The 24,380-nt window shown below is 47.8% G+C and overlaps 1 protein-coding gene and 1 pseudogene across 1 annotated transcript; both read right to left on the bottom strand.

Annotated features, from left to right (window-relative positions):
- Positions 1–15,568: 15,568 nt before the first annotated feature.
- On the bottom strand, positions 15,569–17,687 carry LOC107279673 (uncharacterized). The gene is made up of 4 exons (XM_015763772.1): positions 17,212–17,687; positions 16,789–16,834; positions 16,297–16,610; positions 15,569–16,193 (listed from the first exon to the last, which is right to left on the bottom strand). Exons 1-4 carry the CDS (start codon positions 17,685–17,687, stop codon positions 15,569–15,571), a joined length of 1,461 nt encoding a protein of 486 aa, XP_015619258.1.
- A 2,734-nt stretch (positions 17,688–20,421) lies between these two features.
- LOC136354584 (uncharacterized) lies at positions 20,422–23,885 on the bottom strand (annotated as a pseudogene).
- Between the last annotated feature and the right edge of the window lie 495 nt (positions 23,886–24,380).

The following is a 24,380-nucleotide window of genomic DNA, read 5'->3' as shown; positions in this document are numbered from 1 at the left end:
TACGGGAGTACTCAGCAAGCCATGGGAAATAAGTGTTTAATGCAGGCTTCAAGGAAAGGCTGTTGTTTTTGCAGTTGATTTTATTTGAACTCTTTTCTAAAAATAACTAAGTGAGTGCTTCTCAAACGACACGGATGAGACAGTGCGTCTCGTCCGGTCGGAGTATGTGTAATGTATCAGTCTTTAGAATTGATTCAAGGTTGGCACCCGGCCAACAGCTTTTCAAACGGCCACCCGGGCCAACAACTTTCAAACGGCCACCCGGGCCTAGCTGATACCATCAGCTGCAGATTTTTTCAATCATCGAACCCCTTTCCACAACAACAATTTCACAAGCAGTAGTCAAACAAAACTACGCTAGGAATCACCTCACATCCGCCCATAACCATGGGCACGGCTGTTCGAACAGTTTGTTAACCTCTGCAGAGGGGGTACACTTTACCCACACGACATTACTAACCCGGATCACCCAGCCCGTGGGAATCAGCCACGTCGGGAGACCTCCAAGCTTTCATGACAAGGCATTTCCAAAGCCGACTCAGGTTTACCATATGCCGACGAGAGGGGTCCCAGACCAACAACAGGTTAGGTCCCAGACCATACTGTGCCAGGAAGCCCAGGGGTCCTCCCCGACACCACCCCGGCGAATCCACATGTCTCTCGGCATCAAGGCTCCCCTGATAAGCTAGTTACTCAGCCAGGGGTGTCCCATTCCACCCATGTGGTCGTACTTGTCTTATGTTTGGATGAAATTCCAAGGAAACGGTCCTTAAGTGCGAGAGCGGGAAACCGTACACCTGGTACGTTCCCCGGTCCGCGGTTTTGGAAATTCATTTAGTTCGCAAGCACCGACCCAGGTGTCGGGTTTTCCAAGTCTTTTGTAAAACCCAAGTTTTACCCAAGAAGTTTTTTCAGATTTTAAGTTTGAAGGCGTCCGTCGATACTCGCACAGGATGCACGAATATCAAGACGCAACTAGATGGTTACAAGGGGACACGATATAACAATTATCAAAGGAAGGATCAAATGCAACAATTTAGGTAGGTCCGCCAATCTGCCTTGCAGACGGGACAACATATTAAGTGCGATCCTATCAATGCATAATATTTTTCAAGCAACATAATTAAATTTCAAATATAGGCTCAAGATGTTTAAAGGTGGCTTGCCTTGCTCGAGATCTGGAGCTTGATCCTCGAAATCCTCGCACTGCGGGTCTTCGGGCTCCGAAACTACACGCGAAACGGGACAACTCAACAAACGGCGAAAATAAAGCCCTATTAATGACCTCTAAGCGTGCCATTAGATAGATCTCGAGATTTGAGGAATTTTGGAAGTTGAACGGAGTCAAACGGATTTACGGTTGGGAAGATATTGAATTTCTAAGATTATTGGATTTTTGGTCTAAAGGAAAAGGATTTAATTAAATCCTTTTTGAAAAAGAAAAGAAAAGAAAAGAAAAGAGGGAGGGAAATTAGACTTTTCCTCGGGCGGCTAGGGCGCGGCCCGAGAGAAAAGGGGCGGCTCGGCCGAGCTAAATGGGCCGGCCGGCCCAAGGCGGCCCAAGGCACGCGCTCGTGGGAGGGGAGGAGAGAGAGATCCGGTGGACCGGGCTCACCTCGCGCGGTCCCGGGTGGGACCCGCTTGTCGGTGACACGGTTCACCGTGCGGAGCGAGCACGCGGCGCACGCGCGCGGGCGGGAAAGGGACGCGGTGTACGCGCGCAGTTCGCGGTGGACGCGGATGCGGCGGGCCCACGCGCAGCCTTACGGCTCGCGGTGGAACGCGCGCACGGGGAGGGACTGACCGGGGTCGGCTCGACCCGGTCTTGGCCGAGCTGGCGCCGACGTGGCGCCTACGTGGATGCCACGCGGGCCGGCGGGAGGTAGACGACGACGCCGGCCGGAACGGACGACGGACGACAGCGGCGAGCGGCGGGGCGCACCACGGCGATACAGGCGAAAGCGAGCACACCGGGTGGTTGCACGAGACGAGGGGAGATGAGCCAACGGCTCGGATTCGCTGGAGGGAGTGCGTCGGCGGCGGATCGCGGCGGCGGCAACCGGCGGGGAGGGAAGAGGGAAACGGCGACGAGGTCATGAGGGGCCGATTCCCGGCGGCGAGAGCATCTACGCGGCTACGGGAATCCGATGCTAGCGTTGGATTGGGCGGAGCTGTGCCGAGCGAGGCTGGCGACGAGCGGCGCTTCCGAGCTCGGGCGGCGAGCACACGGCGAGCGGCGGCAACGGTCGGGGGCGGCGCCGGCTAGCTACGGGGAGGCTACTCGTGCTACTACCCGAGTCTAAGGGGAGGAGATGAAACGAGGAGGGAGAATGGGGAGATGCACTACCGTGCGGGCGGGGCGCAGTGACGAGAGGCCGACGGCGCGGGAGTAATCTCTCCAGCCTCGGGCCAGGGAAGAGGAAGGAGAGGGCGCGCCCGGAGTCCCCTTCCGCGTCCTCGCCCGTGCCGGCTCCTCCGACACGCGCAACGACGAACGGCGACGGCGAACAGAGCGCGGGAGGCGGCGGCAATGGCGTGGAGGCGAATGGGAGAGGAAAGGAAAGGGGGAAGCTTGGGTTTATAGGATGGCAATGTCAGTTTGGGAACCGACTTAGGCCAGTCAAAGGAGAGGGCTGGCGCTCGGCGGTCGCGGCCAAAGCGGCGACAGGGAGGAGGGAGGAGGATGAAGCCGGCGGGAGGAGAAAGGGGAAAAGAGGGAGAGAAAAGGGGGCTTGTCCCCTTGCCTCTTCGGGAAAAGGAGGAGGGAGCGGGGGCGACGCGGCAGAGGGAGGAGGAGCTCTGCCTCCGTCCCTTGGCAGCTTGCGCGCGGAGTGGCGGGGGCCGGGCGATGACGACGGCGATGACAGCGGGGCGGTTTGGAGCGGGGCGACGACACGGGCGGCAGGCGCGGGCAGGCGCGGCAGAGGCTGACGGCGGCGGCGACCAGGCGGTCGGCCACCACGGCACGCGCGCGCGGGAAACAATGGGCGGCGCGGCGGTCTGAGTGGTGCGGCTCGGGCACGCGCGCTGGCTGCGGGGCCGAGCGGCTGCAGGCGCGGCAGGGCAGCGGGGCCGGGCGGCGCAGATGGCGCAGGCGCGACGCGGGCGACGACCACGTGGGTGCGCGCGCGCGAACGACGCGCGGGGGCCGACTTCGCGGGCGGGGGGGGGGGGGGGGCTTGCCCGGGATGAGGAGAAAGAGAGCGAGGGGGAGGGGGCGCTCGCGCACGCGCTGGCAGAGCGAGGGGAAGGGAGGGCGCTCGGCGCGACTCTCGCGCACGCGCGCGCGGCGCGCGGGCGGAGCAGAGGGGGAGGGAGAGAGGGAGAGAGAGAGAGAGAGAGCGCCGGGAGGGAGGGGGAGATGGGCCGAGAGAGATTCGGCCCATCGAACCCGGGGGAGGCAAATTAGACTTTTGCGGAGGGATTTGATTTGGAAGGATTTGGATTCGGGATTGAACTCGACGATAGATCGGGGATTTGAGATCTGAGATGGCACGGACACTAGACCACAAGCAAAGAAACAGCTTTCGCAAATAGGGTTTTTAAGAGATAATTTTCCCGCTAGGCGCCACGACGGAACGGGCGCTACACAAGAGCACAGATGAGGCAATGAAGCGAACGCAACTGTTTTGCCGTGGCCCAAATATTATGGCCGTCCTTGAAGTCCTTATCTGTAATAATGTTCTGGCCCAATGAAACGGATCACATTCTACCCAGTAGTTCGGGCCTGTTAATATGGGTTGTATGTCCAAGAAAATCCAGTTTTGTGCAAACTAGATGTGCAATTGGCTCGCACATAAACTGTGCTTGTAGGGTAGTGTCTCCGTTAGTACTGTACAATTTTGTTCAAATGACCGAAATACCCATAGGACAAAAACTTTCAAAATTTGGATAACAAATTCAACATATCATATTATAAACATAGGATTGTAAACATCCAAAATTTGGCCAAAAACTTAAAATCTTATATTTCAGAATTTTTATCCAAATTTTGAAAGTTTTTGTCCCAGGGGTATTTTGGTCATTTTGACAATTTTTACAATACTAACGGAGACTAACCGGACGGCGATGGTAAATTATAGAAGTTAAGGAAAAGTCAATGGCATATTGTAGAACGTGATAAAGTCAGTGGCAAATCGTGGACGTGTGACAAAGTCAGTGGCATATAATGAATTCTCTCTATAATGAATACTCATTCTTTGGAATTCCAAAGTGATACCTGAAATCTATCATCTACATCGCTCAACATGACACATAAGGAGATTCCTTCCAGTAGCTATGAGCAAGAAGATAAAGTGATGTGCATGATCTAGGAAAAGTGGCAGATGGTCTGAGGCAGGGATCGGCTGGAGGGCCGAGATCGAGGGAGTCGGCAGAACTCCACGACGTGGTTGAGGTTGCGCTTGCAGCAACATGGACTTGTCCGGAAAGCTTAACTAGGCATGACAGCTGATACAATGTTGTTCTTGGTGAACCTGAAGGGCAGAACACTTTGCACAATTAGTCTTGAACCCAGATGTTTACCAGATGATCAATAGGATCTACTTAGTCAATCACCGCTACTCTTCAGAAGTCTGGACAAAGATTATCACATTATCCACGTAGAGTGAGAGGCAGGGAAGAATCCCCAGCACCTGCAAAAGCCGTCCTGTTCTGTTTTCCAGAACATGGACTGCAGACAGTCCATTGTGCTGGCCAGTCATACATTGCACATTATCTCTGTTCTTGAGGTCCAGAAAAGCGTGGCGATCCAAGACCACTAATGGAAGGTAGTCACACCACCTGATCAATGCGGTCAACCTGTATGACATCCAAGACAAGTTCTGGGACCTAAAAATACATTTTTAGGAGTTGAGCGACTTACGGCCTATTTAGTACAGCTCCAACTTCTAAATTTAGCTCCAGGAGTTGGGTCTAGAGTGGAGTTGTGGAGCTGCCTAAACCCAGCTCCACAACTCTAGTTCATTTTGTGAGAGAGCTCCACCTAGCTCCAGTCTCAGTTTTGGTGGAGCTGAAACTGTTTGGCTGAGCTTTAGCTTCAGCAGAGGTGGAGCTGGAGCTGTACCAAACAGACCCTTAAAATGACATAGTCGCACAAGTTTAGAGACTATCCGTGTAGTTCTCTTCTTAAATTTATTACCGATTATTTGGGTCAACATACAGTAATCGGTCAAACAGACTTAGATGGGGTATGTAAATGGCCAGTCACTGCTAGGGTTCCGAGATATGGTCTCTGCATTACTCTACCATGATTTCCTCTAATGCTTTTATTTGCGCGTCAATCAGTCATAGCACAATCTGTGTTTAGCATACCATTATATATCATGGAAGAATCTATGATGGAATTGCACCTAGCTGCCAAGTAACTTACTCTTGCATAAATATATGTACAGATCAGAATTCATTTCATCCCTGCTGCATGCATAGTAAATTGTAATAAATTCAACTTTTTACTTCTCATTTCGCAATGGCTGCACAGGTGAACCCTATAAACAGACTCCACAGCTGCCTCCCCCTCTCTTAATTTGCCCCACACACACCACACCGTGCACGCACAACTTAAAACAATGCCGTTGATCCGAGTGACAAAATGAGAGATCAACAATACATGGCTGGGCTTAGTCATCAATTCCACAAAGTTTTTCACAAATGAGATTAAATGTTGCACCCACAAATCCATTCCATCCAATGCATTATTAGGCATGGTAGCCATCAGGAACAATTTAGGAGGATGAATCCTCGTGTTCCTGTCTTCCAAACAGGTATCTGGAACATGCTGCCAATGATGCTCACTGTGCCACTTGAGGAGGTTTCTTTGAGATGGTTTGAGGCTTTGAGAACCAAGGGGCAAGAGAAGCAGCAAGGAACTTTTCACGAACCCAGCCTTAATGCGAAGCTAGGATTTGTTGCACCGGCATCCCCTACTGGCCCAACTAGTTCACAGCCCAACAAAATGGGCTGCACACGATACCTAACACATGTGAACTCTACCTGTTGCAATAACTTTGTAATAAACCATGCGCCTTTCTATACACACCTAGGTTTCGGAGGCATTAGGAACTTCTTATATCCAATATTACTGGGTTGTACAGATTTCAGCTGTGATCACTATAAATAGCCCATAACTCTAATAGCAGTCTCGGTGGATTTTATCAACTTTTATCATCAACCTCGAAGGGGATTATCATGTACGGCTCAAGGTCATGGGAAAAGATCGCGACGGCCTAGGGCCCATGTCAGGCGAGCAATTCCCAATTCCCGTGACGCATAACACCGTGACCATCCAAGTGCTCCACGATCACTCCATTGCCAGTCTGCCGCTCCTAGCCCCCCATTGCCGTTGATGTTGAGAAGCCACGTGGCCGTTGGCACGCAATGAACTACTGATTTGTTATTTCTGTAACAACTTAATTATTAGTCTTATTATATAGAGTATGCTATGAATAATTATGTTTTTAACATGATTAATCGATGAGTGGTTGAAAGGTGTACTGGGTCCGGCGTCTCATCGTCAGAGTTACTCGGCCTGGAGCTTTGGTGAGACCTTCCGACTTCCGTTTGGCAATGTCTACGGCTCGTGTCCAAGCGCAGGCGCTCGCAGGCAAGCTGCTTTCTCGTGAGTCGTGACAGATGTTAAGGGAGCAGCTTCTAACCCAGAGCTACCCCTACCCTGGGAAAACGACCAGAGGCATCCAGGAGCCCCCAAGGCAATCAGGCCTCCGGAGGCCGTCATGTCTCCGGATGCCATCCAGCCCTCGAAGCCCATCTCGCCTTCGGAGCCCATCCGGCCTCCGGAGGCTATCCGGCCTTCGGAGCCCGTCAGACCTCCGAAGGTCACTAGGCCTCCGGAGGCCTCAGACCTCCGATGCCATCGGGCCTCTGAATCCCACCAGACCTCCCAAGCCCGGCAGGTCTCCGGGGCCCATCAAGGACTCCGAAGTTGGTTAGAATTATGGAGCGCCGGAGAGGCCCCAAGCCAGAGGAAAAGGTGGACCCTGATAGCGTAGTGGGGCGTAATAAATACGCACTAAGCATCCGCCGACCACCTCTGGCATCATGACAGGGACGGGCCTGCATATGCCACTGCCCGGGAAGAACGACTTTGCCCGGGTAATGGCCAGCGCCCTCGGGGGCGTCGTCGCCTTCTTAATGGGCGCAGCTATCCCTGTCATGGGGGATTTTACTAAGAGTCCGAGGGCTGGCCCACCAGCCAGTCACTCTAGATCGGCCATAGGATTAGGGGTAATAATGTAATTTCCTCTTATACACCCCCTGTATAAATAGGTAAACATTGCCCATAGTTGAGCACATTGAATACATAATACATCTTGAGTACACTAGTTGAATTTGTTCCAACAATAGAGATGATTGCACGGGGATGGGTAAGATACCATCCATGCATGTAAGCATGTTCGTACTATTAACTTCAACCAAATGATACTCTGGTCATAGTTCTGACTAATCACTAACCAGCTTTAACATTTTAGGTACTCCTACCTACTAATTATCATGTCTATGGAAACGAGATCATGAACATGTCTAATGTACTGAGTTATTGGTGTGGTTGTGTAGGATCATCAGCTTCTTCGTAGTATGGCTTTTCCTTCTTATTTAATTTGTTATATATATTCTCTTCTACGTTCTGTACAGTCTGATGGAACAAGCCTAGAAATTGTTGAAAGCAAAAAAATGCACTCTCCCAACATGCCTGTGTAATTTATATCCCAACAACATGAAGTCGGGAACATATCCTATCCTATTCTTGAACTCGGGAACATAACAAACTCCTCTAAAGTGGCCTCACCCATTTTCTTGTTGGCCCAGACCACCTTGCTCCTGTCCTTGAATGTTCTTACCAAATGCGTACATTCCCAAAAGGAAGTGCAGCCGCACAAGCTCTTGGTCAGGCTGTTGCAGACGTCGCATGGTGTACCGGCAACTCCAACTCTGTTTGTCTCATTGACCTTCTAAAGTACCTACACCAGCACACTTAGGTTCGTATATATGTAAATCAGATAAATTAACTTGTATTTCTATAATCCTGAAAGGGACTTTTGGTGCACCACCACCTCTCCACCTTTTTTGAGAGAGAAAAAGAAGATAGGGATAGAGGGTCCATATGTCAATCACCCTTGACCACCTCCTTACTTTTTTGGGAAGGAAAAAAGAAATTGCATGGTATCGAAGGGTCCACATGCTAGAAACAAATAGATACAACAACTAAAATATAACATATGAAAAAAAAACAATATGAACTAATGATAATTTTCTTTAATTGAAATTCCGTTGCAATGCACGGACAATATGCTATCTTAGAAAGATGATGGAATCTCTACTACTTGAAAAATCCGTAGTGGTGATAAGAAGCAAACATAGACACACAACCTATTAACCATTGGATCTGGAGATCTGGCGCACGGCGGTACGGTGGATCCCATCGCACTACTCCTATTGCGCTCGATCCGTTTCTCTCCTTGTCCGGATAACATTGCATCACGGTTCTACTCCGGATCCCATCGCGCTCCAACCCCTCCGCTCAATCGATCCCGGTCCCTCCTGCCCCATCCTCCACACCACTTGCTCCCGCTGCCACCGCCTCCATCCAACCTTAAAGGTGTCGGTTCTAAACCGACACCAAAACCGGTTCTAACCTAAAAACCGGCATCTACTACACATATAGATGCTAGTTCTAAAACCGGCACCAATGACCAAAGTCATCGCTGCTGCCTCCGTGGTGCCGGTTGGGAAAACTGGCATTTAAGGGGGTTCCTAGCCGACACCGAAGTGCTTTTCTGTAGTAGTGTAGGGAGAGGGGTTTCACTAATGAAAGGGACTTCGAAAAGTTTAAAACTAAAACTATGATGGAGAACTCAAAGACTCTGGCTTACAATGGTTTGCAAGGCATTGCACAACATGTTATACGCGCCGTCCTATCCCTAGTACAAAGCTATATCGCTCACGTTTTAGATTGGCTCTTTGGCCAGAAAACTATACCGCACGTGCGTACGTACGTCCATGTAATATACTAATGTAGCAGCAAGCCATATGTTAGGAAGATGAAAGTTGTTATTGATTGAATTAAATAGACCAATTTGTTTTAGAAAAAGAACTACATAAACCAAACAGCCTCCCCATTTATTCACTTAATTATCTCATATATCACTTTGCCCTCGCAACCACTAGCTAGCACTACTACAATACCCATTTTTCCGGGCGGTTGGATACATTATCCCGTGCGGTCGCCCAGCCCGCCTACAGCTCCTCGTCTGGGAAAATCTTTATTTTCGCGTGCACGCGGGCCGACCGCACAGGATAATTGATTATCCCGTGCGGTTGGGTTATACGGACCGCACGGGATAATCTATTATCCCATGCGGTGCAATAAGGCCGACCGCACGGGATAATCTATTATCCCGTGCGGTTAAATTATACCGACCGCACGAGATAATAGGTTACACCCCACGCCTAGCACGTGCTAGCTGTCTGGGATAACCTATTATTCCGTGCGGTCAGTATAATTTGACCTCATAGCACAATAGATGGAAAATTAGCCGAAACATCAAATTAAATCAAATTACATAGAAAGTATAGTGTTTATTACAAGTATACCCCGCGACAAATAAACCTTTTAGTCCACAGCATGTTCCCTCTCCCACTCTCTTAGGTTCTTGAATTTGGGGTCCGTAGCAAGTTCGCTATGAGGATCATGGAACTCTCCTAGATGATTGCAGATGTCGCGACGAATGAACCGGCACAAGTCCGCGCACAAGTTGATAAGCGTTTTCTGATCGAACCGGCTTGCGCTATAAAGGATGCTCGGGAGCTATGGAAAGTAAAAGTTTAATGAACTATTTGCAATATCTAAGGAGCATGATGACTTACATCTGTAAACTCAGTTCTGTATCTCCCATTGACCCTGAGCATCTTGCACACGTAATAACTGCATAGGTTCGTCAAGCTAGGTCGCTTATAACACTGCATACACAAGTGGACACGTCAGAAGTAAGAAGTGGCAATCATGATGTACATACTGAATAAATGCTGTCATACCGGCCAGCGTCCCCTTATGTACAGTTTCTCTCTACTTGGATTCTTTACGTACCCACCACGTTTCTTATAACGGCCGTGTGCTCTACAAAAATAAATTAATTAATTATGATAAATCTACTTTAATGATCTTTACGGAAAGTTGGAATGTTTACGGAAATTGTTTCGAACTTACATGTTCAGCAAGCATAGGAACTCCATGTGCGCGTCCTTGTCATAGTCTGCCGGATCAAGAACTATGATGGTTTGGTCCATTGGATAGACGAGGAATAGTATGTAGTGCTCGCTGCGAACACAGATTATGAAATTACGTAAGACATATTTTGATGCGATGTTATTAATATGTGAACGGAAAGATGTCGAAGTTGCTTACCCAAAGTGGTAGGGGACCATGATGACTCGTTTGTCGGAGTGTGCGAGAAATGAGGTGGCCAAGTAATTTCCCACCTCGGCCATCTTTCTCTTATGCAGACGCTCGATGTAATCTTTTTTCTCCTGAGGTGTCTTATTCTTTAGTACCGCACTATCCTCCGATATCCGCACAATGTGGGCCGTCTCGCAAACCATCATTGGATTTACGTAAACGATTGAGGCCCCCATTCTTTGAGCGTCTACCCATTGTGACATGAGGAAATTTGGAAGTTAGAATAACCAACATTTATATTGGCACACATTGGATAATAACGAAGTACATGGAATGCTTACAGGCACCACGCGCCGACGAGATTGATATCCATTTTATCCATCTTAAAGAATGCGTGGAGGTCCTTGAAAGTGAAGGTGAAGTTTGCGTTAGGTCCATCCTTGAAAGCGTCTTCCGGGACATGCACAGTAATCATCCCGAGACCTAACTCACTTGCCCTCAAGTACCACTCATGCATCAACCTCATTGGCCATGGGAATTCACACATCAAGTTGAACGGCAAGAACGGCTTGCCATATTCATACTCCTTAGGCACTTCATCGGAGGTCCAAGATTGCATTTTGTCAGCAAGACCTACAACGCTCTTCTGTGCGGCCGAATACTGATTAGGTCCAACTGGCTTTAGCGGACCCCCTCGACCCTTGAAAGACTGCAAAACCATCCGCGTCTCATACTCTGCCATTTTCTCCTTGTTGTACGTGGAAACCATAACAAGTATGAGCTTCCGAGCTTCACAGGTATTTGGCTGCTCCTTTGATGTATCTGGCTGGGGAGGTGGCACACGTTCGTCAAGGGGTGGAGCAAGATACGACTGAGGAGCAAGAGACGGCTGCCGAGGTAGGGGAGTTGGGGAGTTAGGTGCGGCTTGTTGTGGAGGAGGAGAAGGACCTCTAAGTGGTGATATCTGTGGGAGTGGAGATCCGGGTAGGGTAGTGCAGATCAGAGGGGACAGCGGTGCAGGAGGTGCAGCCGTATTTGGCACCGATGGAGATGGTGTCGTCAACGTGAACTGTCCAGTGAGGATGATGTCACGACGATGCCAGAGTATGAACTGGTTAACCGCATCCCCGAGAAGTTCAATCCCCTCTGGTGTTGCGATGTCAATCTCCAACGACATCTGGTCGCCATTAACACGTGCGACCTGAACCCTTGCGTAGTCCGCCGAAATTAGGCTGTTATGGAACTATCTACCCGGTATCGCCAATCCGGACGTAACCTCCTTTGTTTTTCCCGCTCTCCCTATCAGAACGACAAGGCTGCATGGTGTCGGACCAGTTATACTATCTACCGGGTAGGTTGTATTTTCTACTGACCCGACAGAGCTTGGGATCAGCATCGACTGTGAACCATGAGGAACCAGGTCAAGGAAGGCTTGAGGATGTTGTGCGGCAAGACTGTAGAACTGTTAGGTGACTTGTTGTGTGACTTGATCTATGATTTTCTGGCGCATCTTGGCCTTATAGGTGTCGCGCTTCTTGTAACATTGGGCTTCCTGTGGAATCCCTACCATCCAATCCGTCCTGCACGATTGTCCTCTGACCCTACCGGAGTGTTCTGCAGTTTCCAAAGCTTCGGTTAGCTCATCATGCTGCTGTCGAGGGACGAACTCCCTGGTGTTCTCCTTCTGGACGATCTGTTGGAGAGACGTGGTCACGTTCTGGATGTCCGGACAGTCCAACAGCATCTCACCCTCTTCTGTCACTTGCCCCGAAGTTCTTTCCCACACCCAATTTCTTGTTCGCTTGTTTAGGGGGTGCACAATCAAAGGTTTGCCTTCAGCCGCAAACTTTTCCTCCGTAGCTCGCCATTTCTTCTCGTGACCGGCGTATCCACTTGACCCTAACCTGTGTGGATATATGTTCTTCTTCGCCAGGTCCGACATCTTCTTACTTCTTTCTAGAGCTTCAGGCGTTGTCATCTTGGCCACAAACTTGTCCCACTCGACTGCCGAAATGGTGCCCCATTCTTCAAATGTAGTCTTATTCTTCTGAACATAATGGGTGTTCATGTCCGACTTCCACTGTCGCCAGTAATGAGCAATTGTTTGCAGTGCAAATTTCCTGCCAAGTGCCTCTGACCCAGGCGGATAAATAAGGTGCTCCTGCAGACCTTCCCACATTAAGTTCTTGATGTGTATGCTAACGTGCTTCCAGTCGTCCATGTTGATAGGCCCATGAAGCCTTGCCAGCGTGCCGCATGCGGTGCTAAACTTCGCCCTCACATGTTGCGGCTCGACGGGTTTGCCGTCATTGTTGAGAGCAGCAATGTAGTACGTCTCCTTCAGCATCAGGTTCCTGCCCTTCTCGCCACGTTTTTTCTTTGGACAAGCTCCCCCACTCGTCGTTGTCTCCGTTTGCTGTGGTCCCTAGGTCGCTGTGTCCGAATCAGGTTCAACCCTGGCGGCACTTCGTTTCGACCAATGATGGGTAGCCATCTGCACGGTTAAGTCATGAGACCGCTACGACGGGGAACGTTAATAATTCCATATATATATTTGGACAGGATTCAGTTATTACCGCCTGCCCGATAGGAATATAATCTGGGTCATCCTCAGGTCTTTCATACTGCAATTGCGCTAGCTCTAGCTCAAACGGATCTCTCGGTGTGCGCCACGATTCCTCGCTCGACGCTGGTACCTTCCCGGCAGCTTCTTCGTGTGGGGGATTGTTAGTGCCATCGGTTCTGTGCCTGCCGGAGCTGTCTTGCCCGACATCTTCGATGCGCGTTCTTACAATGGAACAATTTAAAACTCAATTTAATATTGATAATTCGTTCAAATCCACTAAACTATCATAACCGCCCCATGGTTTGCTATACACCTTTACGGACGCATGTAGAAGAAACCTCGAAGGTATCTTTCGGGAACCAACGCCAGTGGTCCATTGCCATTTTGACTATATTTACAGCAAAGTAATAACATGTTTTGATCAAATGGCTAGCTCGTGTGTTCAAAGATAAACCTCTAACTCCTAGCTGAGTCGTCCTCCTAGACGGACCTAGAGCATCGACTTCCTTAAGGCAGTTCTTTCCAACCCTAACAAGGTTCCACTTCCTGCTTTCGTCCAAGACACTCTTGGAACAATGCAGGCAGCGGAACCTTGTGTGGGTTGGAAAGAACGGCCTTAACAAACGTCGAGCTCCTGGTCCATCCAGAAGGCCGACGCATGTACGAGTCAGAGGTCTATCTTTCAATAGACGTGCTAGCACATTTTATGGATGGCCAACGCATGTCATATGTTTACAAAATGTTCCATTTTTCCAATTTGTACTAGTCGGTTCCGTCTAGGAACTAAACCGACCAAGCCAACTTGGCAACTAGAACACTTCGTATTATAGCGGCATGATAACGTACGAACTACACCTCCTATATCTATTTTTTTCCTATGACTCCTATATGGCCTCAGTTTAGGAGATTGGTAAGGAATGCAAGATCGGTAAGGAACGTAAGATGGGTAATGAAAGCAAGATTGGTAAGGATATTCATCACTATGCACACTATGAAAGCATATGGCCTCAGCTCAGAAATTATTCATCATTTACCACAAGTGTAGATGGTCTGTTCTTATGTGCAAAAATAAACAAGTGAAGTGCCCCCCCAAAAAATTCACAAGTGTAGTTGTTCTGTTCTCAAGCAAAAATAAACAAGTGATGTGCCCCCCAAAATATTTCACAAGTGTAGTTGTTCTGTTCTTGAGCATAAATAAACAAGTGAAGTGCCCCCCCCCAAAAAAAATTCACAAGTGTAGTTGTTCTGTTCTTGAGAAAAAAACAGGTGGAGTGCCCCCAAAAAAATTCAGGTTACAAGTGTAGATGATCTGTTCTTGAGCATTCATCATTGGCCATTTATCACCAATATAAAACAGCCCACATATATCAGCCACAAATCTAACACAGCCCACATATCACCCATATATAAATCAGCCCACATATATCACCCACAAAAATCACCCACATGTACCACCCACAGTGAGGCATAAAACAGCCCACATATATCACCCAAAATAAACATGTATAAAACAACATATATAAACATGTATAAAACAGCATATACATCTATCTATCACAAAGAGCACAAGTCCTATCTATCACAAATATCATCATCATCTCAAATATCATCTATCTATCACAAACAGCCATCTATCTATCACAGCTATCATCATCATCTCAAATATCATCTATCTATCACAAACAGACATCTATCTATCACAAATATCATCATCATCTCAACATCACAAATCAACTTATCATTCATCCATTCAACCAAAAATCATTCATTCATTCAAAAATTTCATTCAACATTGCATCTACTGCATGCATCATCCACTGCATCATTCATCCATTCCACTGCATCATTCCATCCATTACTGGGCGGCAGTGGAGGAGGTCAGCGGCGTCGGTGGGGGGAGGAGGAGAGGAGGCGGCGGCGTGGGGTGAGGAGAAAAGGAGGAGAGGAGGCGGCGGAGGCGGGAGGATCAGTTTTGGCGGCGTCGGCGGCGGGAGAAATTTGGCAGCCTGGCGGCATCGGTGAAATTTTCGCCAGGACTTAGAAAATTTCGCCGACCCGCCCACCCCTTATAGCGGCACATCGCGTGCGGGTGACCTAGGGGCCCGCACGGGATAATCGATTATCCCGTGCGGGCGGCTTAAGTGGCCCGCATGGGAAGAAAAAATGCACAATTTTTTTTTAAAAAAAATTCCATGGGATTGTATTAATTATTATATTTCAGGGTTTGGGGTTTATTATATTAATTATATTTCATTATATTTCATATAGCAAAATTAAATATATATTAGTTAATAGGTCCATGGGATTGTATTAATTATTATATTCCATCTAAATTATAGTTAACTAATAATTATAATTAATTATATCACGATTAACCACAAACAATATTTAGGTTGTGGTTAATTAAACCACAAATTCCCTCAACCTGCAAAACTATATTAACAAAGAATTAACCAGACATGAATTTTATTTGCAAGAAAGTACTCGACCATCACATAAATTCAGAACGACATATAGTACGGATAAACATGCACACCATCTCATTCGCAAAATCGTTTAAAAAAAAAGTAGTACACACGATCGACATCTCACTAATGTTTGACAATTTTGGAAACACCATCCTTCCGTGCGGACGAAAACAGATCTTCGTCAAGGCTTGTCTCAACTTCCTTGATCCGGTTAGGAAAATCTGTGAACAAAGGGACGTCGTCGTATTGGTTGTAATCTGACGCGTCTTCAATGCTATCAATGCCAATGATGTTTTGCTTTCCCGGTACAGCAATGGCCATCTTATCGTCAGAAGGGTCACTGACATAGAAAACTTGAGCAACACGCTCAGCAAGAACCCACGGATCATCCTTTTGTCCTAGCTTGCTACGATCCACAACTGTCAGGCCGTAGTCATCGATGAATACGCCTGTTGTGTCTCTAACCCATTGGCATCGTAGCACCGGGATCTGTATGTTAAGGCCATAGTCCAGCTCCCAAATATCTTGTATGATCCCGTAGTAAGACTTCTTCTCACCTGATGCGTCAAACGCCTCCACCCGAACTCCGCTGTTCTGAGCTGCGCTTTTCCTGTCCTTGAACATCGTGTAAAACCTATATCTGCCGATGTCGTACCCTTGCCATGAGGTCACAAGGCTAGTTGGGCCATTTTGCTCGCCTGCGTAAAGCTTTTTCCTCCAGCGAATCACCCAACGACAGATCTTTCTCCTTCAACCATTCAAGAAATTTCCATTTCTGTTCTTTACAAATCCAAATGGCCGTTCTTCTAGGGTTGCGGGCTCTTATCTTTCTCATGTGTTCCTGAATGTACGGCTCGACGATGGCGAGCTGTTGCAAAACACTGCTATGTGCTTCCGCTACATCTTTGAAGTCCTCATCATAGAACCTTTTCTTGCCTACGATCCCCGTCCCAGCTAACCGGCCCTCGTGTAAAGGGGGGGTCACACCGATGGGTTCGGCGTCCTTCATGTAATCTATGCAGCATTCTACCATCTCCTCAGTTGTGTACCCCTCTATCATTGATCCTTCCGAATGAGCTCGGTTACGGACATACCCTTTCAGCATGGACATGTACCTCTCGTACGCCCACATCTGGTGTATGTATAGTGGACCAATCTCGATAATCTGAGGTACGATGTGGACAATCAGATGCTCCATCATGTTAAAGTAAGCTGGAGGAAAAAACATCTCAAGCTGGCACGCTGTCTCGATTGCAAATTTTTGAAGGGGGCCTAACTCTTCAGAATCAAAAACCTTATGTGATACTCGATTGAAAAAGTAGCACAACTTTATTATCACTAACCGAGTGTGAACTGGCTTGACCGCTCTTATGGCAATCGGTAGGAAGACTGTTAACATCTTGTGACAATCATGAGCATTGTACCCAGAGATGGTCAAATCTTTCAAAGATACAAGTTTTCTGACGTTCGCTGAGAAACCAGTCGGGACTTTTACACTATGCAAGCATCTACATAAAGATTTTTTCTCGTCGGGTGTTAGTGAGTAGCAAGCCGGAGGAATATCGATCTTCCCATTTGGCAGCTCTTTTGGGTGAAGCTCACGCCTTATGTCCAAATTGACGAGGTCGGTCCGGGACTTCAACCCATCTTTCGCCTTACTCGGGATGTCCAGTAAAGTGCCAATGGTGCTATCAAACACATTCTTCTCAAGGTGCATTACGTCGATGGCATGCTGAACCTCCAGGTCTTTCTAGTAATCAAGATACCTGAAAAAAATTGAGTGCTTCTTGAAGGGCAGGTTACTTTCCTCTAAAGGTGCATCAGTTGTGTCCTGATCCGTCCGTTTTTTCCTCTTGACGGGCTTCTTCTTTGGCTTGCTGAAGACAACCTTAATGTTCTTTGTCAGCTCGAAGACAGAGTGACCTGTTCGTATTTCAGGAGCAAGATCGTTCTCTACTATATTGTGGAATAATCTGGCCTTCGCACGCCACCTATGCCTCTGAGGTAAGAACCGACGATGACGCATGTAAACACCCTTGGTTGACGAGGTGAGGTACTTGTACGACGTCTTGTCGATACATATGAGGCATCCGAACTTCCCCTTAAACTGGCCCGAGAGTGAAAAGTTTGTCGGTACGTCGTTGATCGTAACGAATATGATGGCATGCAGAGTAAAATGTTCCCTACGGTACTCGTCCCACATTCGTAACCCTTCCTCCCACAGCTCTTGCATGTCCTCCATCAATGGTTCCAGAAGCACATCTATGTTAATCCCAAGCTATCTTGGACCTTGTATAAGGATAGACAAAAGAATGTACTTTCGCTTCTGGCAAATCCATGTAGGCAAGTTGTACATCGTTAGCAGAACTGGCCAGGTGCTGTGTGTGCTGCTTAGGTCACCGAACGGGTTCATTCCATTCGTGCTCAATGCAAACCTTACATTTCTCGGGTCCTTTGCAAATTCCGGGTGTAGTGCATCAAAGTTTTTCCACTGTCGAGCATCGGCGGGGTGTCGGATCTTACCGTCATTTTTCCTACCCTCCTGGTGCCATCTCATCAACTTGGCGTCGTCTCGGTTGGAATATAGCCGCTTCAGGCGATCTTTAACTGGCACGTACCACATCACCATCCTAGGAATCTTTTTGTTCTCATCCACCGGTGCATCATCTTTGTCGACCGCCTCTCCATCGGAGGCTCTGTTGCCCGTCTTGTACCGACTCGTCCCACATGTTGGGCAAGAGTTTAAATCCGCGAATTCCTTGCGGTACAGTATGCAATGATTTTCACATGCATGGATCTTTTGAACACCTAGAGACAATGGACATATCAATTTCTTCGCTTGATATGTGTTCGTCGGAAGCAGGTTTAGCTTAGGAAGTATAACTCTCAAAAGATCCATCAAATCATTGAAGCTCGTGTCCGACCATCCATGTCTGGCCTTCAATCTGAGATGTTCGAGCACCGAGCGCAGGGCCGAATAGTCCTTGTCGCATCCTTTGGCTTCGTCATACATAAGCTCCTTCGCTGCTTTTTCCAACGCTTCTCAATTGTCCAACCCTCGTCTTGTACCAGTTAGGACCTCTGGTTCAACGTGCCGCAACATATCTTCCAGATCAAAATCAATACCTTCATTCTCTATACCTGAGCCACCTTATTCCGGGATGTTTCCCTGTGGCATGTCTTCGATTATAAAGTTTTCTGCATCATCAAAACAGAAATTATCTAACTCTTTGTTACGACCACCAACTTCCCCATGAAAAGTCCATATCTCGTAGCCCTTGTTAAATCCTCGTTGTACGATGTGCGACAATACTTCATTTAGATCTTGCAGCAAAATTTTGTTCTTACAAACTTTGCATGGGCAAAAAATGCTCCTCAAATTCTCCCTCACAGTATGTGCCTTTGCAAGCTCAACAAATTTGGCTGCTTCCTTCAAGAATGTTGGATGAGCTCTTTTCGTGTTGTGCATCTATGTCCGATCCATGACCTAAAATAAAGCTTGTCATTAATACATCGATGCCCGATTCAAACATGAATGTATTTAAATTGGAGGGAACTAATCACCTAGTAATTTAAAGTTTTACGGAATATTTAAACAGCCGCGCAGCAATTTTAAGCATTAATAGAATACTGTCCATTTCTAAAAAATGAAAATAATCGTCCTTTCATCCAAATGAAAATAAACTTAATAGAGGCAAACCCAACTTTTCAATGTAGGTACTAAAAACTTTTATAAAGATGTAAAAGATTGCATTATGTATTTGCTAAAAAAATAAAAAAAACAAAAAGGTGCCTACACTATTCCATTAATAAAAGTGCAAGTTTCCTCGCATTCCACCGATGAAAACTGACAAAAATGGAAGCAAATGAAGGAGGAGAACAAGCTCTACACCTTTTATGTGGAACCCAATCAAAGAATTGAGGTCGAAAAACTTCCCCTAGATTTGATGTCGAAAAACTCCCCCCCCCCTAATTTGTGGATGTTTAGGAGAGAGAAAACGCCGGAAATTCATGGCAACGGTCGGGCTGGGGGCTTATATGCCCCCCGACCATCGCAAGCAGTCGCCTACTGTGGGCCGCACAGGATAATCGATTACCCCGTGCGGTCCGCTTAAGACAACCGCACGCGATAATAGTTTTATCCCGTGAAGTTGTCTTAAGCGGACCGCACGGGGTAGTCGATTATCCCGTGCGGCCAATAGCCTGACCCCAGCATTCACCTGGTTCCAGGCGGAGCCACTTATGGCCCGCCTGGAACCAAAATGTGCCGCCGTCCAGGATAATCACATCTGTATAGTAGTGTAGACCGAATTATACGGATCATGATGCTACTAAATGTTGGAACAAAATCTAACATGCATGGCAAGGGCATCCCTCTAATGGGAGGGAACCCAAGCTTGATCCTGTTTGGACCAAGAGAGTGGATGGGAGAGGATGAGAATGAGTGGAATGGGGGGAGAGATCCCCACCCTTGCCCTTGGAGGGTTCATTTTATTCATATGTAATGGGAGATTGCATCTTTGCCCTTTGATTTGATATATATGTACACCATCAGCTCAAGGGTATTTTAGTTATTTTATGCATTAGCCTATACAACACTCTAAGCATGGGGTTATTCCCCAACACTAAACACTTAGATGCATGTCTCTCTTTGTGTCCGCGCGCGCGTTTGAAGATGATAGGTCCCATATAGAATGGCCACGAGTTGATTATAAGCAAAAACACCTTATTAGCAGGAAAAGAAAATTATCTGTAGCACTACTATAAAACGTAATAGGTACCGGCACATAGTTGAATGTCATCTTTTTTTTATAAAAAGGCCAGTATAAAAAAGAAAGTACACTAAAAAAATAAGTTTTAAATTTTGGCTGCGGCTAATTCCATAGAGCGAAAACCATGAGGCTGACGCTCTCCAACCACATTTATTCGCGTTCTTGTTCCAACCATCAAATTATACCCAAGAAACACATCCTGCACTACCTCAGTGTCTCCGTTGTCTCGACGTAGGAGAAAACCTGGATGCTCGTCCCTTGCTCCAACAAAGCCATCTCCTTTGGCTCCCCGTCGCCTTTTTTGAGCCGGTGTGCACGCATGGAAATGTATGGAAACCGCCAAGTGATGATCATGTAGTGTTCTCCATGGGAAAAGAAGAAGTATGGCCGTGTGAGCTGCTTGTGGTACGTGTCCATCCCAACCACCCTGTACTGGTTGATCCACCTCTGCTTGCGTCGTCCTTTATGGAGTACCCACACCTGTACCAACATCAGTCATCCAAGGTTAATTAATGCAAACTATAGGTGTGTTTAGTTCACGCTAAAATTAGAAGTTTGGTTGAAATTGGAACGATGTGACGGAAAAGTTGAAAGTTTGTGTGTAGAAAAGTTTTGATGTGATAGAAAAGTTGGAAGTTTGAAGAAAAAGTTTGGAACTAAACTCGGCCTATATATTAATCCCTCTAAAGTTAAATATATGACGCTGTTAATTTCAACTTTAACCATTAACCATTAGTACTAATTTTAGTGTAAAATAAAATTAGTGACTAGAGGGTGCAATAATAAATAATATTAGCCCTAGCAGATAAATAAATATTTCAGTGGGTACCTCTTTTCATGCACCAAGAGAATGTCTAATGTAGTGTTTTTGTTGGTACTAACTAAGGCCTAGTGTTTTTGTTGGTACTAACTAAGGCCCCGTTCTATACTCCAACTATAAACTTTAACTTCTAATTTTTCGTTATCACATTTTCCAAACTACTAAATGTATTTTTTTTAAAAAAAATTCTATATAAAAATTGTTTACAAAAATCAAATAAATCTATTTTTCAAGTTTATGATAATTAATATTTAATTAATCATGTGCTAATGAGTTTTTTTTGCATGTACTCGAAATATTTTTCCCTGGGCATGAGACATATATTAATGACCAGAGGGAGCAATAATATTAGTGGCTAATGTAGCGTTTTTGTTGGTACTAAGAAGAGACAAAGGGGTTAAAACATATCCAACAGAATTGCGATATAGAACCCAAACACAATATTTTGAGGGATTTAATGGAAAAAAGGATCCAACAATTGCCCCATACAGAGAACAAAATTTCAAAACCCTATATCCAGTTGTCGCTCTTTACAAATGCACGGCCATGCTTGCTCTCGATCGCGCTTTCTTGCATCTCTTCAAGCGCGCTTGCGATCGGTCGACACCCACGAACGGGTGATCACGTGGGACCAAGAGAAAAAAAATGATTTTTTTTATAGTTTACAGGTGGCCCACTTAAAAAATTTTGCAAGTCAATTTTAAGATATCACTTGGAAGTCAATTTTGAGATATCACTTGGATATAGATCAATATATTCACACTTTAAATTCTGTTTGTGAATTCTAAAACATAATTTTGTGGATAGAATTTCGAAAATATCTTGGTGATGCTCCTGGTGCCAATAGCACACACCAATGCAAAAATGTACTGTCGCCGAAGGCTTGTGCCAGAAATTGAATTGAAAATCTTATGTGTTAATAAACAAATAAATATAATCAACATATATGCTCTTAGTACCAACCATGAAATATATGAAATATACGATGTGTTTAGTTCATGTTAAAATTAGAAGTTTGGTTGAAATTGGAATGATGTGACGAAAAAGTTGAAAGTTTGTGTGTGTAGGAAAGTTTTGATGTGATGAAAAAATTGAAAAGTTTGAAAAAAAAAGTTTGGAACTAAACACGACCATATACTACCTTGTAATTAATTTCTTGTACCTCAACTGTAGGAGTATCCGTCTCGATGACGGTGACGTCCGAGGCCGTGATGGCGACTGCCAGCCTTCGTTGTATCACCGTCAGCAGTGGCGGAGACAGCGTGGGGGCGGTGGGGGCTTGAGCCACCACTACCCCGTAATGAACCATTAAAGCCCCCACAATATCCCCCTACAATTTTAATCCCGAGAGGAGCTAAGATAGACTTTGTCTGAGATTTTTAGAAGGCCCAAGAGACTAAGAAGGCCCAAAATATCCCCATAACCCTACCCAACCCTAATCTCCTACCTCCAGCGCAGAGAGAGGCGTCGCTCTTGGCCTCCTCCTGTTCGCATTCGTGTGTGGCGGCGACAGACGAGAGCGAGTCATGCGATGGGGCGATGGCTTGTGGAGTTGCGGCGGGCGGCAGACGAGCGCGAGTCACACGATGGGGCGACAGCTTATGGAGTTGCGGCGGCCGGCGGGGGGACCTGGGAGTCGGGGGTGCGGGCACATGGCAGCAAGCAGGACGCAGGCGGGCGGAAGCAAGCAGGGCGCAGGCCGGCCAGCGGCCGGCGGGGGAATGCGGCGGTGGCGGCGGCGCGGCGCGGCGCCTGGGCAATGGGCAAAGGGCGGCACCGCGGCAACAGCTAGCAGCACCCAGAAGGCCAGAACATCAGATCGAGGATTTCAGGAATTGAGGTATATAAAATTTATGATTTGTCATTTAAAATCAATAGATCAAGCCTTCAAGAAATCATAGAGATATTGAATTGAAAATTTTGTTTGTGATTCCTAGTTTGCTACTTTGTTATATTGCTAGATTGCGAAGATGTCAAAAAGAACACTGCTAACATATAGTATATTTATACTTTGTATTAGACATATAGCCAATTTATATGACACTTTTAGTTTAGCCCCCACTATGTTTTTATCCCGGCTCCGCCACTGACCGTCAGGTGGCAGCAGCGGCCCGCGGCCAGTTTTCTTCTCGCCATGGCCGGAAGCGACGTGACGTGGGCAACGCGTTCATGCTCGAGATCGAACGACATGATGGCGGCGGCGCCGCCGCCCATGGCGATCCAGTACATCGCGCCGTCGACGCTCACGAGGCCGCAGTCCACGTCGCAGCTCGAACCGGCCGGCGGCGGCGCCGCCACCACCTCCCGCCATGTCGCGTTCGAGCCCCGCAGCGTGAAGACCTCCACCACGCCGAACGCCGAGGCCTCGCCGCGGACGGGGAGGTGGACGACCTTGTACCTCCCCGTCGTCGGGTGGTAGCCGAAGCCGACGGCGGTGCGGTGGAACGCACAGTTCCGAGGCAGCCGTGGCGGCGGCGGCACGGCGAGCGTCTCGCCGGTGGCCGGGTTGGCGAGCGTGATGTCGCCGGTGCGTTCGTCCAGCATGGCGAGGATGCCGTTGCGGCAGCCGAACATGATGAGCCCCGCCGCCACGGCGGCGCCACCGCACCAGACCTGCCGGCAGCAGACGAACTCGCCGGACAGGTCGTCGTCGTAGACGTAGGCGGAGGACCCAGGCTGCGCCGCGTGGCGGCCGCGCGTGAAGAAGGCGAGCGGCTTGGCGCGGGCGTGGATCCGCGGCGTGCGCTCGTCGAGCAGGTCCCGCCACCGCCGGCAGACGAGGCGGAAGCGGTGGCGGGAGGCGCAGGAGGATCTTGACGAAGGCGTCGGTCGGCAAGTAGTCTTCCATGGTGCGCTCTCGGCGTCGGCGGTGGCGCGCGCGCGGTAGCTAGCTAGCTAGCTTCGCTCTGTCTCGCTTCTTCCGGATTTTTTGACTAATTTTGTGCTGTCGTTTGGTTGCCAATTTTCTCGTGCCGGGATGGAATAGAATGCTTCGTAGAAAGGGCTGAGATCGATGTAGTAACGGCCACAAACTCTTGGATGCATCTAAAAATCGTTTCATGTTGAATTGGAGGAGAAAGATTAGGCAGGGGGTCACATGTATAGATAGTCAAATGGGCTGACCAGCCCCGACTGACCTAGGCATGATCAGGCATGACCCGAGATCAGTCGGAGCTGCATGGCCCGATCGACATGCCGGGCCATGTCGTGACCGTTCACGGGCTGCACAACAGTCCACGCATGGCTTAATAAGACTCAGGCTATGACGGGGTAGCCGAAAGGCACGACAAACACACCGTGCTTCTCCTTGGAATAAGTCTATTTTGCTTCTCTGATCGTTGGA

Source organism: Oryza sativa, chromosome 12 (assembly GCF_034140825.1).
Source record: "Oryza sativa Japonica Group chromosome 12, ASM3414082v1".
In the NCBI taxonomy this organism is placed as follows: domain Eukaryota; kingdom Viridiplantae; phylum Streptophyta; class Magnoliopsida; order Poales; family Poaceae; genus Oryza; species Oryza sativa.
Note: the sequence above shows the minus strand (reverse complement) of the source record. Positions and strands in the feature narration are given on the sequence as shown.

What these genes read in the sequence shown, in the direction of transcription:
- LOC107279673 (XM_015763772.1), bottom strand. Translation starts at nt 17,687, where the DNA reads ATGGAGGACATGCAAGAGCTGTGGGAGGAAGGGTTACGAATGTGGGAC. An exon ending in AAGCACTCAATTTTTTTCAG is followed by an intron (nt 16,835 to 17,211) that starts GTATCTTGATTA and finishes AGATGTTAACAG; the next exon opens with TCTTCCTACCGATTGCCATA. An exon ending in GTCAAGCCAGTTCACACTCG is followed by an intron (nt 16,611 to 16,788) that starts GTTAGTGATAAT and finishes ATCGTACCTCAG; the next exon opens with ATTATCGAGATTGGTCCACT.